General features: G+C 34.8%; 1 protein-coding gene across 5 annotated transcripts in view; it reads left to right on the top strand.

The window, feature by feature from the left end:
• LOC148661897 (contactin-4-like) overlaps positions 1 to 23612 on the top strand; it is a 328736-nt gene that overhangs the window by 253799 nt on the left and 51325 nt on the right. For all 5 annotated transcript variants that reach the window (XM_088636370.1, XM_088636368.1, XM_088636372.1 and 2 more), the window contains exons 6-11: positions 3859 to 4062; positions 7665 to 7767; positions 8026 to 8210; positions 11836 to 11975; positions 15790 to 15919; positions 17124 to 17274. In XM_088636370.1, the coding sequence (XP_088492496.1) occupies positions 3859 to 4062; positions 7665 to 7767; positions 8026 to 8210; positions 11836 to 11975; positions 15790 to 15919; positions 17124 to 17274 (913 nt within the window). The remainder of the gene's footprint in view (positions 1 to 3858; positions 4063 to 7664; positions 7768 to 8025; positions 8211 to 11835; positions 11976 to 15789; positions 15920 to 17123; positions 17275 to 23612) is intronic.

Consider the following 23612-nt stretch of genomic DNA (forward strand, 5'->3'; position numbering starts at 1 on the left):
TACTAGTGAGAAAAAAAGATTGCTTTGTGCTGCCATACCAAGACTTACACACTGGAACTGAATATCATTTTCTCTTCATTTCAAAAAAGAAGGCTTCTGACAAGCAAACAGTTCTTCTCTAGTTAAATAATATAGTACTTAACAACACATACAAACTTTACATAGGGCTGAAGTCATCAAAACTATTTTTCCAGCTCTTATACAGGTGCATTCATTGCGGAAGAGATGCTGAGACAGTTCATTAATATATTACATTGTTATCACATATTTTCAATCCATTGTGAGGTAAAACATCCCTAAGCTCCCTCCACAGATTCCTGGCTCTTTGATTCACAATGCTCCTGTAGAGTTCTTACGTTTGTCTTATGTTTTTTTTTAAACCACCTTTTTGTTCTTATTTTTCCTCTTGGAATGTGGGATAGAATTTCCTTTATCCAATGTGGATCGGTTGTTTTCCTGCATGTCCTTTCAACTGCCATTTCTGTTTTCCAATAGTGTCACAAACCCTCTATATATAGTCCATCAATCCATGAGAGTTTTTATTTTTTGCCACTGACACTAGTCCTGCAGTCCTCAGTAGAAGACCAGAAAAACATGGTGCTTGGAGTTATCAGTCTGAGTTGCTCTTCCAAGATGTAAGATTGTGCTGTTTACCACTACACAATCAAGTTAACTTCTTGTTCTCTTCTTCTTTGTTCACTATGGGTGTTGTTCAGAGCTTCTGGTAGTTATAGATGTCTTTTTGGAAGGCTTGGAGCATGCAGTGATCTGCATTCCATTCTCATTTTGCTGTTGTCTAGGCAGATTCCTTGGTGAAAACTGCACAAGAACTGAAATTGTTATGGAAAAGAAAATAAATTTGACACATCTGTGCACCATGCCGTCATATTCACATTTGCAATCTTAGCTCAGAAACATCTGTGGCAAAACAACAAGTATAAAGTACAAAGTATGAAGAAAAAAGGTATTGCAGTTGAAGTTGTAATGTGCTCATTTTTTATGGTATAAATTTAATGTATTTTAAATTAAAAATATTTTACATACAGTATAACCTTATATAATTCCATATACAGTATAGTATATACTGTATAAAATGTAGTACTACACAGAAAACTGTAAATTAATAAAAAATATATAGTGCCCATATCCTGTGTTACAGGAGTTGGTATGCTATCTCTCTTCTGCACACATACTCTACCTGTCAATCCAAAACAGGGAACAATTCAGAAGCACTAAAGCTGACAGTTCTGAGAGAGTAAGATACAGCCATTATCTGCAAGAAAAGAAAGCACCACTCAGCCCACTTTGCTTTTTATACTTCACCATGTCATTAGATGAGAGTGTTAAAATGCTAAAAATAGCCATGTCATGGAATGGATAATAATATAATAAATTATAGAAGATGGGGGGGCAGTAAGGTTTCAAAACCAACTCCTCAGTGCACTGCACTGAGGGCCTCAATGTGTGTGGGTACTCACTATTGCAGAATTATCCACTTTATTTACCAAATCTTGCAAGTTTCCATCTGTTCAGACAAACTAAAAGACATTCAAGGGTCTGCACCTTAAAATGACATTGAGGCCAGAGAGGCAGAGCAGGAATGACATGGGAACCAAAAAAAAAATTTAATTTGAATCAAATTGTATAATTCGAATTTTAACACATTTTGTTCAATTAAAACCTTCTAATGAAAAAGAAGGTCTGTAGAGGTTCAGTTTAAGAATTTTTCATGCCTGTTTAAAAAGCAGTTTGAAAATGTCAGTTAATCAATATAGTGCTGACAGAAACTTCCAACTGCGTTGTAACACATCATGTTAAAGTGGACATCTGCAGCCATCTATGACAAAACTAGATGTTCTGGGTTTCCTAAGTTGCTGTTGGTTTCCTGAGACATGTAGTTTTGCTGTCTCATCCAGTGTTGATCTCACAGTAATGGTAGGGCACAGAATAAGATAGAACCAAGTACTTTGGCTTGCCTTGGTTCTGCAAACTCTAAAGAATAGAGGGTTTTTTTTTCTCTATGTAATGCTGATTTTTTGGTATGATAAGAAATCTCTAATGTTTAATGTAAATATATAATATATGTGTTAAATATCAAACCTTATCAAGGCATATAAATTGATCACTTACACCACCCCAGATTACTTGCGTATAACTGAATCCAGTAGTATTTAATAAATGTGGAGTAAACAATGCTTCTTCACAATGGCCTACTGTAAATCATCATAAAACATTTTATTTGCCTCTGATTTTAGCATGCAAAAATTTATTTCTCAGTGTGTATCTCATTGATTTAGTTAGATTGTTTGGGATAGTGTATTGTGAGAATTATTTCTTACATTTGTTAAAAATATACAGTATTATTATTATTTCATTTGAAATCTGAAATGCCTGAGTTTTGGGGAAACATTTCTTATTTTAGTTTCTCAGTTTGTTTATTGGCCTGTGAAACTGCAAAGTGAAAAGGTATTTCAGTTGGAGAAATGTCTGAAATAACAACAACCAAAACAAATTACCCATCTTAAAGGTCAGTATTTAAAAGTCTGTTGTTTGGTCAGAAGGATTTTGACATGGAAATATGTCAGTCAGGTATTGTTGGCATTTATGTTTGGGATAAAGACCAGGTAGCAGCTTAATAACATCCACTGGTCTGTGAGATTTTGTTCTTAATATGTTGCAAAGTATTTTTTGTACACAGTTGACAGATGGGTTCCTCTGAAGCTTTGTACTATTGCAGAAATTTATTATCCCATTTGTTACATAGGGCATCTCAAAATCCTAACACTGCAGTTAATATGTTTGGAAAAGCCACATCGTTTTTAAAGAGAGTCAGAGATTTCTTTATTGTGCTCTTCATTCATGTGTGCAACAGCAGCTGGCATTTGTTGCATAATCTTGTTGCTTCTTGATGTATTTGCTTGCTGTAATGGGACTGGCACATCATTAAAAATCACTGAGCTATGCTTATGTGTTATCATGTAACTCTGAGTTATAAATTGCGCCCTGTGTTAATCTGTTATTGTCATCCATTGAAGTTTACAAATCATCTGAGATTTGTTTAAATTACACTTTGAGAATCTGTTTTAACAAAACACAATTAAAAACATCTGAATGCTCAATAAAGATAACACCGATTACTATGGTAGCACTTACTGGATTTGGTTTCTAATCCAAATCTCATTGATGTCAGGATCATTTTTGTATTAATGTTGTCTGGCACATAGGACCCAAAAACAAGTGGAAGGTTAAGGTGTTACAGATCTGTCTTAAAATGGCAAACGTAAGAGCCACAGCAATCCATGTACTGTTATACACAGTCTGATACCGTACAGTATGTGAAACCTGCTCTGAAGACAGATACACAATGAGTTCAGTGATGACACTAAGAAACTAATAATTTTCAGCACAATCAGTTTGATTCAACTACAAAAATAGGAAGACAAAGTTCTGCAGTATGTGTTGACTCCTCTCATTCCCAATTTTACTTTTATGCAATGAGTACCTGAGCATAAATTGGATTCTGTATGTTAATTGCTTTAAAAATAGGCAATTTTCACCTCAGTGTGTGGCCATATCTTTGGCATCTGTGATGAATTTGACAACTTGGATTAGTTGAAGCAGTCTAGAAAAAAAAATACAGTATGCAGCTTAACATATGTTTAATCAACAGTTCATCTGAAATGGCTTTTATTGCAGTTTTTACCATCTATAAAGTATATGTTATATAAATAACAGTTGAACATTCTTAATTATACTTCAGATTAAGTGAGACTAAAGTTATTTTTTTCTTCTTTTACAGAGCAATTTTTTAAGTGAATGTGTGTTTTATCCTTTAATAATTTATATTCTTTTTGGCAGAACTGACATACTCCTGGATTTTCAATGAATACCCGTCATTTGTGCAGCAGGATACTCGCCGCTTTGTTTCACAGAAGACTGGAAACTTGTACATTGCTAAAGTAGAGCCCTCAGATGTGGGCAATTATACCTGTGTGGTGACAAACTCCGTCACAAACAGCAAAGTGCAAGGCCCACCCACCCCTCTGGTGCTTCGAACCGATGGTGAGTCCTAAATGGTTTACAAAAAGAATGTTTACACCACGATAGGCTAGAGTACACTGCCACAGTCGGACCAACTTTAACGCAAGACTTGGGTTGATGCAGGCGGACTGACTGGGAAACCGTGGGCAGCAAGTATGACTGGTAGCTTGGGAACAGAAGGTGGAGAGGAAAGCCGGCTGTGGTGTGGCTGATAGCAGTTAAATTCAGTGCTTCTAATAAGGAGTATCAGGAGGTTGGAAGGAAAGCAATGATTAGAAGAATCGGGAACTCACCACGACAGGTTCCTGAAGTAGGGTGGGAATTGTACTACTCTGGGTATCTCAGTGTCAGAGCACTGAATTAGTGGGTTTGGGGGCTCAAATGTAGTGATTAATTAGAGAACAAATTGAAAGGGAGAGGGACACACAGACAGGTGGCCCCAAATGGTCCTCACAGGCTGGATTGGAAGGTGAGCACTTGTGGGAATGCAGCAAGCCACTCCCAGCCTGGACGTGACAAGAGTACGTTTTTATCAATATTTTTAGTTGTATTACTAAAATTCTATTATAATTCACAGTATTATTATTAGTATTAGTAGTATTATTGCTAATTAATATTAATATTATTAGTAGTATTAATTAGTATTATATAGCATTTTATAATTAATTAGTATTTTAAGTGGTATTAATTAGTTTTAGTAATTGCAACTGTAAAACTCTCATTGTTATCTGTATTATCGGTAAAAGATTGCAGAAAGGTTAATCAAAGTAAATCTAATTATTCATTAGTTTAATTATACTTAATTTGCTATATTAATTTGGGTATACCTTTCTCTGTTGTTTTTACCTAAGTCTTGTTTTAGTGCTAAGTGCCTTGAGACAATGGTGTTAAAGATGCTATACCAAGCACCCACAACGCTTTAGAAATGCTTCTTTTCACCCAAAGAGTTTGAAATACAAAAAATGAGAAGATACGAATCTTCTAATAAAAGGTGAAGTATAATTAGAACAGGCTGAATTTAGAGAACTCTGTTTTATTAACAATACAGACAATATTTCATACAAAGCAAAGAGCTAATATATACAATCTGCCTCTATATATCTGCATGGCTTTGTCTCTGTGGACAAAGGAGTAACATCTGTGAAATTTACAGAAGCTGCCTATGGTGAAATTAAGTTTTATTTAAGAAAGTTAGACAAAAAGGGAATTGTTCTTCATTAAAGTTCACCACCAAAACTATTGTTGATGAATACAAATAGCAGAAAAGGTTAATAGCTATTGTTTCAGTGCTCTAAGATATTGAGATAACTTAGTTACATGTATTGTGGTCCTTCTGTGCTGGCCTAATCGATACTTTCAAATAAAGGTCACCTGTCCAAGAATGATCTAATTATTAGTTGCTCCTCCATCTCTTTTAATGGATATAAATTAATGTTTACAGTGACACTGTATCATTGAACAAAGTGTGCTAAAGTAAAGTTATGGATGCTGTTGATGTCAAGGAACAAGCAAACCCATTATTCCTATTTCTGATACATAACCTACAGTACATGCATTTTAGATCTGCTGGAGCAGCAGAACTGCAATTGGTGATAAATAGTTTGATTTATCATGACACGTGAAATGTAGATAATAATTCCTTAATATACTGAGAAACATTAAAAACACAACAAATGACATTGGTTCCTATACTCATTAGCTGCAATGCATTTACATAGTGCTTTTTAATTCCATTATATCCCGTAATAGAGCACCTACTGTACAGTACTTGTGTGTCGCACTGCATTCATTATTTATCAGCACTCTACCACACAGTCAGTTGTTGAATTAAGAGGACAATATACATGTATGGAAGCCAGATTATGTATGCCTAGTGGAGTTTAGCCAGGACACCTGGGTAAAAACCTTCTTCTTAGGAACAAAACCACTGGATTCTTTAATGTCGCTTCTGAAGTATGGCACCTCCTAGTGTACAGTAGTTCACGGCACAGTTCTCTTGTACCAAATACTGGGGCATTGGGGTTTGGATGCTCTTATGGCAGTAACCAAAACCCAAGCTTTCTTAGTGTTTGAGATCTGAAAAGATCAGGCTACAAGGTTTTAACACTGCCACCATTTATTTACATTGTTTTATTAACTTGCAAACATTAGAGTAGTATCTGAATCTCTACCAAGTCTGAATCTGTATTGTTGTTATTTCTACTACTACAGCCATGTTATTTATTTTTTACAAAACAAAATGCCCATATACAGGACTACTTACAATGCTCCAATTTTTTTGGTCCACTCTGTATTTAATTAAACAATCTCAGTATTAAGCTTAATTTATACTTATTGACATGCTCTTAGTAACTGATGGGAGTGTTAAATATGGACGAAATAGTTCTTTAAAATAGGTGTGATCTTACAACAATTTGCAGTTAATTTAAACATCAAATACATTTACCAGTTTATATACTGTACCTTCTGTTACACTGAGAAGCAAGTGTCTCGTAATGAGAGATACCTGGAAGGCACAATAAGATAGAACTCTCCTTGCTAGATATGTCAGGGGATGCTAATGTGCCCATTCTCCCCAATCTTATTCACAGCCGCTGATATGAATCAGAAAATTGAGATAATGATCTGAATTAGTTCTCCACATTCACCCAACTACCAAGGTAAAAAAGTTGTCTTACAATACCAGGTGAGGGAAAAGAGATGTTTTAGTTCCTTTTCAAAAACTAAATCTGGGCAGTGAAACCCTGAAAGCCATAAAGATACTTTACCATTTTAAAAGACTTGAAAAATGCTTTGGGATTAAAATGAAATTAATTTGGTCTTGGTCATATAGAGGAATAAGGGTTTGTGCTAATGGGCAATAAGTTAATGATCTCGTTGCCTCTCTCTGCCATCTGTTTGCCTACAGTGTTTCTTCACTAACAGGGTGAAGTGTGTGAACCTATAATCCAGGGGAGCTGTTTATGCTATGAGCTGATAGAGTTTTATTAAAGAGCTGCTAACAGAGGAATATGGATGAAGTCAATAAATTATTTTTTGGATCCTGCTATTGTCTTTCTAACATCCAAGCATTAGTATTGGGATAAAAATGTGCGTTGTTTGACTCATGTTACAGGATTCCAGTCTTTCAGAAGGAACACAAAGCAGAACAAGTGAAATGTTACAGTACAGTAAGCCCATTTATACTAATGTATGTAATCTGATATTCAAACTAAATTGTATTCAGCAACATGAAATTATAGGCAGCACCGTTAAATATGGACAGGAGTAGTTTACATGAGGGGATGCTTAAGACACAAGGCAGGAAAAGAACATGCTGGTCTAGAATTGAAAATGAGCTTTGTAGTAGAATACATATGGGAGATGTAATACCAGTCCACCATGGTGGCATATATTTACATTTCTCTTGTCTAATATTTTCACTTTTGTCATTGATATGTGCGTACATATTGTAGGTATATAAATAGGGAATAGCTCAAAGTTGCTTTAGCAAATTAAGTAATTTACTAAAGCATATGAGTTCACCTGAGCCGGAAGATTAGCATTTGACAATACAGACTGTTTTAAAAGATAATTAAAATCCTGATGTTTCCTTTGTTTTGTTTTCATGCTGAATGCAACAGGAGTAATGGGCGAATATGAGCCGAAGATAGAGGTTCAGTTTCCAGAGATTGTTCCTGCTGCCAGAGGATCAACTGTGAAATTGGAATGTTTTGCGCTGGGAAAGTAAGTGCACTATGCTATCCCTTGTTATTGTTATAATATATATTTATTTGGCTAAGACACCTTGAACCAATTGATCATTCAAGCTCCTTCAATATAAATACACAATGAGAAATTTGGAAGAAATCTGCACCCTCCCGCAAGATAAACTTTATCTGATAATAGAAAAATGAATGCAGTACAGTATATAGGCAGTGTTGCAATAATAATTGCAGCATGTTCCATTTTACTGATGCGTTTTCTTTCATTTCTCTCCCTTAGCCCAGTTCCAACCATTAGCTGGAGAAGAGCTGACGGAATCCCTCTTTCCAGAAGGGTGGAATTAAACAAATCAAGCGGAGTCTTGGAAATCCCATATTTTCAGCAGGAGGATGCGGGTTTATACGAGTGTGTTGCTGAGAACTCCAGAGGAAAGAATGTTGCCAAAGGGAAGCTGACATTCTATGGTGAGGTCTCTTTTTGTCTTCACTGTAGTATGTGTGTTTAACAATGATATGTTGGCAATTAAATTTGAAAGCATTTTCCTCATGCTAAAACAAGCAGGACTCTTGTCTTAGAAATGTTAGTGTGTTTTGTTGAGTATAATCTGTTGCAGGCGATACATCTGTCAAAACAGGAATGACAGATGTAAGACAATTTGTGAAAGATTTCTTTTTTTTTTCCATTTCACGTCAGAGATAATGACCAAAGAATAACAGAAACATTAATTTTGTTTGTGATGACAAGTCACATTATCCTCATTCTGCCATTATCCATAGCTGTCAATAATTTGCTTCTGCACTAAAATTATGTTTTGTAGCAAAAAAAGGTAAATGTAGCATGAAGCTTGACAACTCTTGCTCTCCTGATGTTTTTATCTAACATAAATGGTGAGCTTCACACTCTGAGAAATTAGCTTGTACTTATGCATTGCTTAGCTGTCTTCCAGATGGTAAAATGATTGATATTTTGCAAGGCCAACTTGACCTTGTATTACGGTATGTCTATCAGGTGTTTCATTCTAGAGTATCATGAAAATCATCTTCAACATAACAGCTGGATGGCATCTGCATGATAGCATAGCAATATTACTTTTTAATAATTTAAATTCATTGCAGTATTGACAGTGTTTCCTTCACAAGAGAAGTCAAACCAAACTTGTCTGCCTGCCTTCGAGACCTGAATTGAAGCACAGATAAGTTGTTTTGGCTTCAACACTTGAACAGTTTGACACATTGAATAAGCTATGACCTTTTGAAGAAAGAAGAGCAGTTCTTTAAAATGAACTGTTTATTCCTATTGTCGGTGTTTTACTTCGCTTTTTATTTGCAAGACCAAAGAAGGAAGCTAATGAGATTTGAAAATCCCCCACCATAAATCTTAACAGGCAAGATTCATGCCGTCATCCTGAGATAAATTTGGGTCCTCCTTTGTATTTCATTAAAAAGACAGGTTTTAGCTTGATTTTTTGATTTGATAAGAAAGTTATAACACAAAGTGGTATACCATAACATTAAGTTATTACCAAAAATGAGAATAGACCTTCTAGTATATGACTAATTCAATTTGTTTTACCCCAGTGTGACTTGTTGTTGGAATTTCACTGTATTTAACCTCTTTTTCGTGCATGCTGTTATTTTCTGATTGTTAGGTTTTGAATTGTACAAAATTGTACACTGATTTTTATCCTTTCTAGTCAGATTACCAAAGTAGGGGTGAATTCAAACTTACAACAAAGACTTTGGAGGATACATTTGGACAGCAGATTATTTACTGGAGTAATTTGAGTGAGGTACCTTTCACAAGTGTACCACAGTAGTGTCCCACCTGGGATTTGACTTCATGACTTTCCTATCACCATTACTTTCTGCTGCTGTATTGGAGAGACATGAAGTCAAATGTTGAACATTCACAGTTATATGTTTGGTGTTGATTGCAGTTTAAACAGCTCTTTTTTTTCTGGTTTAGGTGAAATACAACAACAGTGAAAAAAGGCTATATTGTATGTTTTTGGAAATTTCTGCATGTACCAGTCATCTCAGAAAATACCACCTAATTTTAATTCTGTGAAACAGCAGCAATATATTTGTATCTTCTCTTACCTTCTTTATGTAATGTCTATACAGTACATACAGGTACTAGATACAATTTAGAAACTGAAATCATTATCGATAAACAGATCTGTTAGTATGAACACACAGTGAGGATGTTTCTGGGCTTTCATTCTATGATATAAATGAATAAATAAAAAATCTCAGATTGCGTGGTTGACTTTTAGGACTTTTGCAATTCTGTCAGCAATAACCAATTCAATGTAGAGTAAAAAATGCAAAGACAAATGAAGAGCTTCCTAAACGTTAAATTAAAAACCCTTCTTTACCATACCTATGCAAAATTGTTCCTTATTCTTCTGTACATTGATTTGTACTTCCACACATCTAACCATCTAACCTCCTGCAATTATTCATTGTGCTTTGTGTAAATTACAGCATATCACCATCTGAATGAATAATCCAGTTTGTACCTATTATTTTCCATAAGATATTTTTTTTTAGATCGAAGTTTGTGTGCAAAACAGGGAAAGGATCATTGCTGGTTTGCATGTTCAGCCTAACCTCTCTGAAAAAGCTCTGGTTCCCTCTTTGCCCAGCAATGAACATCTTTGTTTTTTGACTCACTTTCTGAGACAAATGCTAATTGAGTTTCTCTGGCACAGTCAAGCTCGGAGTTAGAGAATCAGTATATGTGTGTTGTCTATCACTCCATATCACAGCTGTCACCATCACAAAAATATTTTTGTTCTATTAATATTATTTTTGTGTTATTTTTGGATTACAAAAATTGCCTTTTTTTTAGTTACTCCATACAGAGTAACTAAACGTATAACTACCATATTAATGGCTTCTGTTATGGCTGGCAACAAGGCTATCTCAAAAGGTTCTCATGTTATTGAAGTTATGCAAATAAATGAGGAATGTAACATGGAGTGATGATTTTAGGATTACAGCAGAAAAATGCAATATTCTTTTTAAAGAAAAAATAGATTTGGTAAATTAGTTTTCTGACTGTTTTGCTATGAAAATGTTAGGTTGTAGTGACAGAGGCCCATTTTATTACAAACTTAGTTTACACTCCATTTACTACAAAACAATGAATCCATGTAAATTTATGATACTGTCCTGTAAAGAGAGTAGATGGAAAACTTTATTTTATTGAGAACTATATCAAGTCATCTTTAAATATTATATTACAAACCAGTTCCCTAGTTTCTGGCTTAGTTTATATAGGTATATCATGATACAAAGATCAATCCAACAAAACATAAGACAGCATTTTCCATTTCAGGGAACAGTAGAGCATTTTCAGCCATGAATTTTCGTGACTCACATTGAACTACCAATAAATTAAAAGAAAATCATAAAACAAAAGAACTGAGAAAGCCTTCACAGAAATAGCATTCAGCTTGAGCTCAAAACTTCATTTATTTTGTGCAGCATTGTCACTTTTTATTAAAAATGGTTTATTGCCTGGGCATTTGAGCTGAGCCTCCCTGGCTCAACCACAAATTTACTACAGGGTGTAGTGTGGTCAGTATTTTTCTTTCTCGTTTAGAAAACAAGTCTGAAATGATGGTGACAAGCACCTACTTTTGATATATTCAGAGTCTGAGAAAGAAGTTTAGTTATACCTTGGAAGGTATTTTTCATTAGATTGTAAGGCTTAACACTAAATGTCTAATATCATTTAACGTGACTTAATTTTCAAAAGTATTAATGTTTTAAATATTATTAAAAAACAATTCTAAAACCATAGTATAAGTATATTCTATCGTATGGAGCAGATAACCATGTTTTCACACCACAAAAGTTTAAATGTCTCCAGATTGTTCACAAATGTGTGATAATTGTCATCACAATTCAACGTGTACTCAGCAATTATTGGATTTCATCAGTGACACAATATCATAACTTGTGGTCCCACAATGGCTAGAATGACCTGTGAGGCCCATAAATAGAGGAGTGTGAGACAAGAAACAAGATGGTAATGAGTCTGTCAGTGCCTTTTATCATTTCAGTGTGTCCTTTTTTACAGCCCCCCCTCAACTGATTGAAAAACTTCATGATGTGCACAAGCCTATCGATGATAACTTGGTCTGGGAATGCAAAGCAAGTGGAAAACCAAAGCCTTCCTACAGATGGCTGAAGAATGGAGAGTCCTTGGAATCATTAGAGGTTAGAGAGCAGCTGTGGCTAATATTTCCCAGATTTCTCAGCCACTATATATTGTAAATATATTTGCTTTGAGGAGACCATGCTGTTAATATTGGATTAAAATGTAGGTACACTTATAGTATTGTATCTGAAAAAGCTGTTAAGGCAGTGATTTCCATGCAGAAGCACTCTAGTAATTTGAAGCTATTTTCTATGTTAGCAAGTATTCAAACTCTTAAAGATTTTACAATATGTACCTAATAAATCCAACAACACATTCTTGAGTTACAAACAGTTGATATTCACAAGGTTCTAATTATTCAGTTTCACAATGTAAAATTTCCTGTAAGGTGTTAATATGGTAGGTTGTCTATGTACAGTATGTTGAAGAAGAATTTAAACTGCAAAATGTGATGGCAATATTGTTCTAGTATTAAGGTGCTACAGTATAAACCTTTCACAGTAATTTTCCTTTAAATCGTATGTGCTCTGAGATGAGTATAAATCACTTATTTTCCAAAGTGGTACATTTGCTTTTCCCCAATATTTTAAAGCAGACTCGCTCATACATCTGAGTGTTACATGAGTTAGTGTCTCTTTCTTTTTTCTTATTTTCAGTCTGGGGTCCAATAACCTTTGTGTGTATAAGCACATTACACTTTCTAGACATTTTGAAAGGGACTACACTTTGATATTGCATGGAGGAGCATCTTTAAATAATTAAATAATAATAGTTTAATTAACTATGAGGCAGGGCTATGGTGTGAAAGCTATCACTACTGTATCACAGCTCTTTTTCTTCCTGGGTTTGATTCTGAACTGTTAGTGTGCAGTTTTCATGGTTTCCTTGTATTCGTGTGTGTTTTTTCTCAGTTTTCTTTCACCTTCTAACATACACTATGCTTGCTAAGTTAATTGGTGTCTATAAACTGTCCCCGTGTGCCCTGGAGTGGACTGGCACTCTGTTCAAGGCGTAGTTGCACCTTGTGCCCTATGCTTCCAGTATATCTGCTACACTTTTCATGATGAGGTGGCTTTCTGATGATGAGTGAATATTAAATATGTCGTAGAAAATGAAATATATAAGCTGATAGCATTAGAAACATCATAAGACTCCTTTGCATATGGTGATGATATATTTTGCCGTCTTTAATATATTTTTGACCTTTTGAATCTATTCAAAGCAACACATTTGTAGAACCACTGTGGGAACAGTCTGTGTCATCTTGTACGTATGGTCTATGGATTAGACGTTAATCAAACAGATTTTTCTTTTCTGAAATTGTCTGATGGGAGATACTTAATTTTTTATCTATTTGTGTGTCCAATCCCACTAAAAGAGCATTTGGGAATTTTTTGCTCATATCCCCTTCTATGTGGCTAAAAAATTAAATGGCAAAGCTTTTCGCTTTCAGCAAAAGTTCAATGGAATCTGAGTTTCTGTTCAAAAGTGCCATTTGTTGGAGAAAGATCACATTCTTCTGACACTATCTGAAAGCAATAAAAAAGAATAGAATATATTATGTTTTACCATTACACAAAATAATTGCAGACCAAATAAAAGAAGGGTATAGATCATTTGCATAATTTAATCTGCTTATACTAGAGTTAAATTTTAAGTCTGCTTGCTTTGTTTTGTTTATATAAACATCTTAAAGGATGTACTGTCCTGGACCAAAAATTAATTACTCTTCACAACATGCCAGTAAAAAACAAACCTGCCTGCTTGTCAGAGATAATTCTCTTACTATACACAAGAAAATGACAGAAGTGACTTTAATTGTTAACGTCTAGTAATAGAATAGCATTTTTAGTGTTAGCCAAAACCAAATACAAGGGTTAAGTCACTGAACTGTAATTTTGTCCACATTAAAGTGAGAAGACATGAAAAATCTCTAAAAGTGCAAATATTAATGAACTTTTCAGACACTTAGAAAAATTAATCAAAAGAGCTATTACAATTCCTAAAATGTCACCATCAACTGCTACAGCCTTTAATCAATTGGGTAACAAAAGGTCATTGTTGCCAGGAAACTAAAACATGGGAAAAGGAAGTCATTTGTAATTATTCATTACAATAAATCAATATGACTTCTTTTTTTCTTTTGCTGCCATTTGGTTCGGCAGCTACAAGGAACAGCATATTTGCAAAGCTGTCATTTTAAAATATAACTGAAATAAAAAAGCTTTGCAGGTGCCTTAACAAGATAACCCACACAGTAGGGTGGTTAAATTAAGTTATATTTTCTTTGGTTATAAGCAATTAATTTGTTCTAGAAACAAGATACAGTACTTTTTTAACATGCTTTTTTTGGTTTGAATGATAGACCCTTCAAATACATAATAAATGGAAGGCATTTTGACAGCAAGCTGTTCAGCATAGCTGGTTTTGGTTAAACTTTGTAAACCAAATTAAGAAATCCTAGTCATGCCTAACTCAGTAATGGCACTATCCATTGGCTTACTTTAGCAGAGGTGCACAGATGGTTTCCTCTGATTCACGAAAACTGCTGATTTTAGTGGAATGTCATTGTTAATTAATGGCAACCGTAAAAGGAATTGGCTTCACGTAGGTAATAACATGTGCTGCCATTTGTTTCACATTCTAGAAGGCTTTTTTAGAATTTCCAGAGTAGTATTAGGCTTTCTCACCTGAAATTAAAGCAACAAGAACTCTGGACATAACCTGTTCATTTATACAGGTTGCCCTGCTGTACAAATGGGTCTGTGGGTCATCATAGTACATGAGAATTTGGTCCCTATTGACTTTTCTGGTCAAATAAAGGAGTTCAAAAATCCTGCTGGATCATGATGTGATGTTTCAATGAGCGCACTCTTCTTTTTATGTCGCACTACCTTAATCCTTTAAGACTAGAAACAGAGTCATTCAAATGCCCCTCAGGATCTGCTTTCTAATGATATTATGGTGAGCTTTAGAGAACAAAAAAAAACAGATCAAGGACAAGTGGAATCAAAGGTGAAAGTGAACTTTGACAAAAATAGAACAATGATGAAATATGGTTTTACGCAAAAACAAAAGTAGCTTTCACAGATGACAGGACTCATGGTCCGCCAAATATTATTTTTAACTTATACAGGTTAATTTATTCTAATTAATTTGCTTATATGTTTTTAACATTAAACTTTATTTAAAAATTAACTTAATTAAAATTATCCTGAAAGTACATATTTCATTTAGTCTGGACTGTTTTTTTTTATTCCTCTTCAGCATCTGCTTTTGCCGCAGTATTGTTTAGTAAGGCCTTTCCAGATGGTGGTTTTCATTTTATCCAATTTTTTTCTTCTTTTCCTCAGGGACATGGGCCAGATCTCTCCTATTTAAAAAAAAAATGAAATAATGAATTGACGTTCCCAAGCAAGTGATCCACAGACCATATACAAAAGTAGCACACAGTTTGGCACAAATTACAATTTTCATTATAGATGTGACTGGAAAATGCATGGTAACTGCAATAGTCTCTCTTCCCCAAGCTGAACTCGTTCCCTTAGGACAGGTAGAAGATACATCAGCAAATTGGCATTCCTAGAAATCTGGCAATAGACCCAGCTCTCCTGCATAGCTTTGTGCTAGTCTGCATTCTACTTGCACTTTCTGAATCAAAAAAGAGAGTCTAAACAACAAGAAAAATAAATAGAATGGCTTTATCTGCAACTTACACTGTACATGATTAAATTGATTAAGATCATTTACTGCTCTGCTGCCTCATTCTGTCATTAGCCATGAGTGCTGTAGCCCAAATCTTTATTTTCATGATTTGAAACTATATATTAATTCATACATTTGTAAAGGTACACTTTTCTGTCTTTTTCCAAGGAAAGAATACAAGTGGTGAATGGCGTCCTAACCATCACTGGCCTGGCTTTGTCTGATTCTGGGATGTACCAGTGCATAGCTGAAAATAAGCATGGAGAGAAACATACCAGTGCTGAACTCAGAGTGATGGGTAAGAAGAATGGGACATATTTGCTAGTATTTATGATTTTGACTTTGTTTCTTGTCTGCAAAGACTATAGATTTTTTTCTTTATTTTACCAGTTCTATTCTAGCCTGTCTATGCAGGATGTGCTTTGTCATTCTTACTGTGCAAACTGTCAGTGTTATTGAGAAGTTGCTAGATTGCACAGCAAAATTAAAGAACAATGAAATCAATCTCTCTGTGTCGCAGGCAAGCCTGTTCCATGCTTGTCCTCTCACAAGATAATGGCTTCTTGAAGTAACCAGTCGAGGTTCTTCAATACAGCTGGATTTTAAATGAAAGTGGTGATAAAAAAGCATGCAATACCACTAGTAGTTTTATTTTGCAAGTTTAAAAGCTTCTCATACATCCCATGCGTGGATTCACCGGAGCAAAAGAATTTAAACACAAAATTTGCCATTTCTTTGTTTTTTTAACTTCTTAATGAACAGTTCTCTCTGTAAAAAGCACGACTATGTACTGTACACAATCCCCCTGCAGTTAATCTGAAGGCAGAAAATTACAGTCACACTACTGTATATTGACTTATGGATGTGTTCTAATTGAGGATCTTGTTAAAAGGGGAAGAGAGGTAGAACTACTGGTAGTTATAATGATAAAATTAATTTGGGCAGTGAAAATAAAAGAATGTGACATTTTCATTCAATGTTTCACATAGAAGAAATAAGACAGTGGCAATTAAGGACTGCAGACCTTGCAGTTTTCAATCTTGCCATTTCAGCTTAGTGCTGGTAATTTGTAAGACTCACTTTGAAAGCCAGTTTTTCTAAATACAATGCATAAAACAAGAAGCCTAATATATGTGAGGATATTAGTAATTATATCATTAACAGATCTTTGCTGAAGTTCCTCTCACTTTAGATTTGTGTTTTGTTTTAGATTTCCATAAAAGGTATTGGTATTATAAATGGGTTCAAATATGAATAGTTCTTTGCATACCTTAGTGTGCATAATCTTTTACACTCCATATAGTTTTAACTTGTTTTGCTCTGTTTTTTTTAGTCACTTAAATGATTTAACACTGATTAAAGTTGTTTTAAGTTGTAATACCCTGACAAGTGTTCCCCAGGGGAAACAAATCCCATATTTGTTAGTACAAATTGTGATTTTTCAGTTCAATAAAGACTGAAGGCCAGACCAGATTGTATAACCTTCTTTTCTTCTTCCACAGCAATAGCACCAGATTTTTCACAGAATGTCTTGAAAAAACAAACTCTGGTTAGAGAGGGAGGAGAAGTTGTCATTGAGTGCAAACCCACAATGTCTCCCAGAGGAATGATCACATGGAGGAAAGGGAACGAAGCACTTCAAGAAAATGAGCGGTAATTTATTTTATTTTTTAATGCATCTAATTATTATATGGTACCAGGCACAAGGCCTGAAGGATTTTTGAATGGGTCATTTTCTGTTCACTATTACCATCATTACATTACAGTACATTACATTAATTCCATCAGCGGATATGTTGTAAAGCTGTTTGTCATAGCTCTTCCCCACAAGTCTTTCTTTCTAGAGTAAGAACGTTTGTTATCCGGGGAAAAGATTTAGCTGCAGGTATCACATTTAAGTTTTAGGAACTGTTGTCCAATTCCTGCTGAATGCTGGCCTTTACTTTTTTCACTTCAAGATTTGAGTGATTTCATCACCAGGAAGAGGCAGAAAATGATCAGTAAAACAGTGTTTCATGCAAAACTCTGCCATATTAAACTGTTCAAAGCAGTGCAAGAATTGGACATTCTAGATGAAAATATCTGAAAACACAGGTGTTCTTCTATTAACAAGTTATACCAGGCAAATATAAATCTTGTACCCTAACCTTGAGCAGAAGAGACAGACTCATACTGTAGGTACAGTATTTAGCACAAACATACCCGCCCCCCCTTTATGGGGATTGATTTTATCATTTATAATTCCTTGCATTTATATACTTTTCATCTCAAAAGACTGGGAAAAAGAGGGGATCCACTTCATCCACCACTAAAATGCAGCACCCACCTGGGGGTGCAATTTAATTATGGCTCAATACTTTCAAATTATGCCCATCTAACTATTTGTTTAATTTGAAATGATTTACATTATCGTTATTTATCTTCAGATTTTCATTTTTCATTTTAGATTATTGTTATTTCCATTTGACTATTTTTAATTATGGGTTTGTAACTGATATTATTTTCATTTACTGCACTGTTAGATGATCATTGCCTTACAATTATTCAGCTGCCTATTTTAATGACATTTTATTTCATTGTTACAAAGCTCTATTTCTAGGGTTTTAAACATGCATGCCATTGTCCTACATTATTTATCTTGTTTTTGATCCCCTGCATAATTAAAATATATGTAAGTGGTACTGGTTTTCCATCCAGGAATCTGATGCTGCAAGACACTTTAACATCAGCTGATCAAAAGCTTGGAATTACTGTCCCAGTGCACAGCTGGAGCATTCATCAAGCACTTTTACCTTCCAATGGGGGTCTTCTGGCAACAGTAATTGTTAGTCTTGCAGGGTACCTAAACTGCTGTGCATGGACATATGTTCACAGTTTTCCTAATAGGTGCACGGATGCAAAATGAAAATGTGCACCAAGGGAGAAAATGCCAAACCTGTCTTTCTTCCTAAGAAAGCATGACAGATGGATAGCCTACTGTAGCAGCCTGAAAGGGTAGGGCTTGCAAAGTTCAATGCATAGCCCCAAGAATGATATCATAGTATATATCCAATGTTGCTCTGCCATTTGGCTAAATATGCAACTTAAGTCAAGGGATTTGAAGGATTGTGAATTTTTTATAAAAGAGTGGTCTTTTGTCTCTAATATTGAGATACTAATCATGCTTCAGTTGCATACTAGGTTTGTTGCTGATAAATCTGTAAATGAAAATAATTAGTTAAATGCAGGGTTATATAATTAGTAGTATTGTTTTTATCTTTGCTTTGATGAAATGCCTCCTACTACTGTCACTACCAATCACTTCATGACACCAGTAGCAAATCAATCCAGTGTAATTTTTTAAAATAGGTTTATTTTTCTTTAATTGAATATACCTCTCTTCCTTATTGAGTATTGGATCAGGACTATACTGTGTTTTTCAGGATTGTTTGATTTCCTTATTCTTTGTATTGTCTTTATATTATATATGTTCAAATCGTGCAGGTTTCTTGTTTTAAACCTGATTAGTTCTCACCCAAACAGACAGAAGCCAATATAGTGTCTGTCACTATCTAATTTAAACATGCTGAATTCATCTAGTGTTGACTCAGTACCAGTTTTGTATTAATATCTCTTGATGTGCTTAATATATTCTATTTGTTATTAATTGATTTTACAACAGCAAGCGATATTAACTGACTCAAATTAGAGAGCACATACAGTATGGAGGAAAATTATTAAAAATAAAATGTTTATCACAGAGTGATAAAAGTAGTTTATAAAACAATGATAAAACAATTTTAGAATGTACACCACTCATTAGTAATTTAAACCAAGATATGTAAATTTAAGGAGTTAAGACCAGTTTTATATATTATTTTTTTAGATGAAACAACAGTGGAAAAAGTTGTTTTGAACGTTTTGGTCTCTTTGCCCTTCTGTTTCCCCTCTGAACTGAAATACGATACATTTTTTTTTAACAAAATGAGGATCCCCATTTTTTTCGGTGAGCTCCCATTTGCTGTCATTTTTCTATTTGATTTAAGGAGAAAATAACAGTTGTTTAAGAAATAATTCAAATATTTATATAAACTAATAACTTGTAGTTACATCTCTGTTTCTGTAAGCTAACAAAAAGTGCACTGAAAATATGTATGTTTTACTCTGAGGTGTTTTCTTATATACTGTAGGTGATTAACTTATACAGGAGCAGCAACAAAGGAAAATGCGCAAACGTCTTGTTTATGACACTGTAACATTAGAAACCAAATTACACAGACGAACAGTTGTAACACACCTTTACTAGTTTGTATAGTAATACAATATATATATATAATAAATCTTTCGCTGTGTGAGCCAGCACTGTGCAAGTTTACCTTTATACAAAGTATAGTAATTCCTAAAACTTATTTTTCTTTAATGAGCAGATTTTCACTCTTAGAAGTTGGGCTCTCATAAAGCATTGCCAAGATTCGTCTTTTCTCATATCTTCTCAGATTATAGGATAATAATAGGAATTTATTTTCTGTTATATTAATTTTTCATGTTATAAGCAATTTTTAAAGGAATGAATTAAGATAATGTAATTACTGACTGTATTTGAAATCTGAATACATCTTCAAATTGGATGCCAATGTTGTTATGCGTGTCGACCTCTGTTTTGTTCTTTTTGAAATTCTGAATGTACTGTACTTCAGGGATTTATTTTATTGGTGATACAGTGAGTTTCAAGAAGGCATAGATTTTGTTTGTATGATTTTATCATTCTGCCATTATAGACCACTTAACTGAAAGCAAAAATGTTGAAATGAAAATCATTATATTGAAGCTTTTAAAAGGCTGGACATTGACAAAGAAAACAGATCAGTTTTGCTGACATCCCCAATTGATATCCAAGTTGTCCTGTTTTCAACATTCGAGTAAATACAGTAGTACATATAATGCCCTTCAAAAGTAATGGGGCAGCAAAATCAAAATTGTTATTGTTGCTTTACAGTCAAGCAATTTGTATTTGGATCTTGCGAATAATATGTAGAACATACTGTATATTTTAATTTTGGGCAATTTCACAGATATTTGTGATAATAGATTTCATAGAATAAAAATATACTTTGAGTTAAAACCAGTGATTTCATATGACCATAACCATTGTTTCACATTCAATTTAAGTAACTTTTAGAGTGTTCAAGTGTCAGTGTTTAGTTGAATTTCCTGTTGTGAGCTCACCATATTATACATAGCCAGTGTAGGAAGCGAAGAAGCGTTCTTCTACCCAGCTGACAAAAATATTGGCACTTGCCGCCAATATTCTTCCTTGCCCGAGCCAAAAACACCCCCCGGATTTTCTGATCGCCCTATCATCTCATATCGCCGACCACCTAATCTGCGTAACCTCCTTGTTCACAGCTCCCTTGACCGCCCTCAACAACCATCCACACCAGGCACTTTCCCTTGCAACAGAGCTCGCTGTATCACCTGCAAGTACACATCCACCACCACACTCATTCAAGGCCCCTCAGGACAATTCCGGATCACCCAGACAGCATCTTGTACCTCCAGAAACCTTATTTACTGTATCTCTTGCAGTAAATGCCCAGCCATCTAAATTGGAGAAACAGGAAGGAGACTCGGAGACCACTTCAGAGAACACGTCAGGGCTGTGAAGATTAAAGATCTCTCCAAGCCCATTGTTTCTCATTTAACCTCTGACGGCCACGACCACTCTAATCTCTCCGTCTGTGTTCTCATAGTTTTTCCGAACTCATACATCAGAAAGACCATCGAAACCAAAATTATTCTGCGGCTAGGATCACACATTCTCCCTTCTCTTAACGACAGACTACTGTTCTTTTAAATTTTCTCCATTCATTGGAAGTTTCATTTCATACCCCTCTGCACCCATTCTGACTTCACACCTCTTGACTGGCCTCTCTTTCTGTCCCCTGCCCCTGCCTCTCACTCCTCCTCCCTCCCAACCTTTGTTCTCCCTCTACTTTACCTTTGCCTACTGCCCTGTCTCTCTCACACCTGAAGAAGGCTCCATGGCAGAAACGTTGTGTTCTCTTTCTTCTTTTTTTCAGCATGGAATAAACCTATTACTTGTTCCTTTGCTATTCTAATATAATGCTATAAATAAGTGAAAACCATTCAGCACATCTAGCTCCTTTGATAGTCAGTAGTTAATTGACCTAAGGAACAATCCAGATGTTTCTTGAAAGAGTACTGGCTTGAACAACATGACAGCCATACTAACACCGCCCTTTGTGTAAAGATGCACTTGCTGTTCTTAGTCTGAAACGCACTTCAATGTGCTTTTCACATGTGCCACCTGGTTTGTGTCTGGAACCTTCACTCCTTTGAGCAATTATTCTCAAACTCACACCAATTTATCCCACTGCACTATTGCTTCAGTTACCTCAAAATAAAACAGATATTGATAATGCTGTGTGGACTGTTAACAGTTTTTAATTCAAACAGACCTTGCAAATTCATAGCTATCAAAAGGTCTGGTTATACAAACAGAGCTCAAGAAGAGTAATTGGCATTAAACCAATACATATGATATGCTAACATAGTAATGATATATTCTGAATTTAGACTTTAGAATTTAGAATTTGTAACTTCTAATTAGGCTGTTGTTTTTATCCAAAGCAACTTAAATTTGCATCTATTTTACTATTTTACTGGAGCAGTTCAGGTGACATGCCTTGCAAAAGGATAAAAGTCTCTTACTTGGGATTTGGGACACTGCTCTAAGCTGCTCCCCTATATTTCATTATTATAAATATGTGCATTACTAGACTGCTGTTTAGAAAAATGTTTTAGGTTGACACAAGAACGATCCATTGTAACAATCGCATATACCAAAAAACATTAATTCCATAGCATATACATACTTTCATGTGTCTTGTATTGTGGAGATGTGACACAGATTATAGAGTCTTTAATCAAAATTAAAAGCCTTGGAAACTGAGAGTGAGATTTCCAATCCTGCTGCTTAATGTAGTCAAGACTTTAGAGGAATATTAAATTTATCTTGAACTCTGTGACTTCTAAAACGTCAGTGCTTTGTTATGCAGAGCAGAAAAAAACATATGTCTATTCAAAACAATCACTTAAAGGATAAACATTAATCACAAAGCTCATATATATCATCGAGAGGTGCTGTAAAAAGTCACCATGTTCACAATTAATAGCACATTACCACATTCCTGGTTGTTTTTGAGAGAACAGAGCTCATGTCACCCGCTGTGTAATTCATCTTCATAGCGGGGACATTTTCCATCGAGAGCCCAGTGAAGGGGATGTCTTATCTTACAGAGACAATGCCTTGGGGCTCCTGTTTAGTTGACATCAGCTGGAACAAATAAGCTGAGAATGCAATTTAGTATTTCAGAACAAATCTCACTGATGACTCTGTAAGTGCTTTGTGTCAGCAGCTGATCAATGTATGAAACATTGTATTTTAATGTGTCTCCAAAAGTAAAATGTTTATTTCTGATTGGTAGCACTAAACCTTGGTAAAACTCTCTGGTGCTTTGTTCTGTTTTTTTTTTTTTTCATTTTTATCCTTATCCTTATACCTGCGTCCTGAATTTAGTAATACTCTTGGATTATTCAGCCTGAAATTCTATCTGTCTGACATGCTTTTGTTTTCTGAACTATTAATTCATTACTGCAATACTTCTTCTTCAGTATTTAATCACATATATGGAGCTACAGTATATGCCCCAGAACTTGATCTTTGTATCTATAAAAAAAATCTATTTCCAGTTTTACTGTGATAATTTTTTTCTTTTCGCATACTGATGCTGGAAGTAAAATAAAATAAACCCAGAAGATGATATGTAGTACTAATGGTATTTTCAAAACGTGTACCGTGCTATCAAACAAAAGCATGCTTTCAGTGGGATGAGAAAATTGCCTTAGGAATATTAAGTACTTTAGATACAAAGGCAACTTGAATGCACCCCATGAATGAATAAAATAAGAGCAATAGGTGTAAGCAAACA

The sequence above is a fragment of the Lepisosteus platostomus genome, chromosome 6, assembly GCF_059453375.1.
Source record: "Lepisosteus platostomus isolate fLepPlt1 chromosome 6, fLepPlt1.hap1, whole genome shotgun sequence".
In the NCBI taxonomy this organism is placed as follows: domain Eukaryota; kingdom Metazoa; phylum Chordata; class Actinopteri; order Semionotiformes; family Lepisosteidae; genus Lepisosteus; species Lepisosteus platostomus.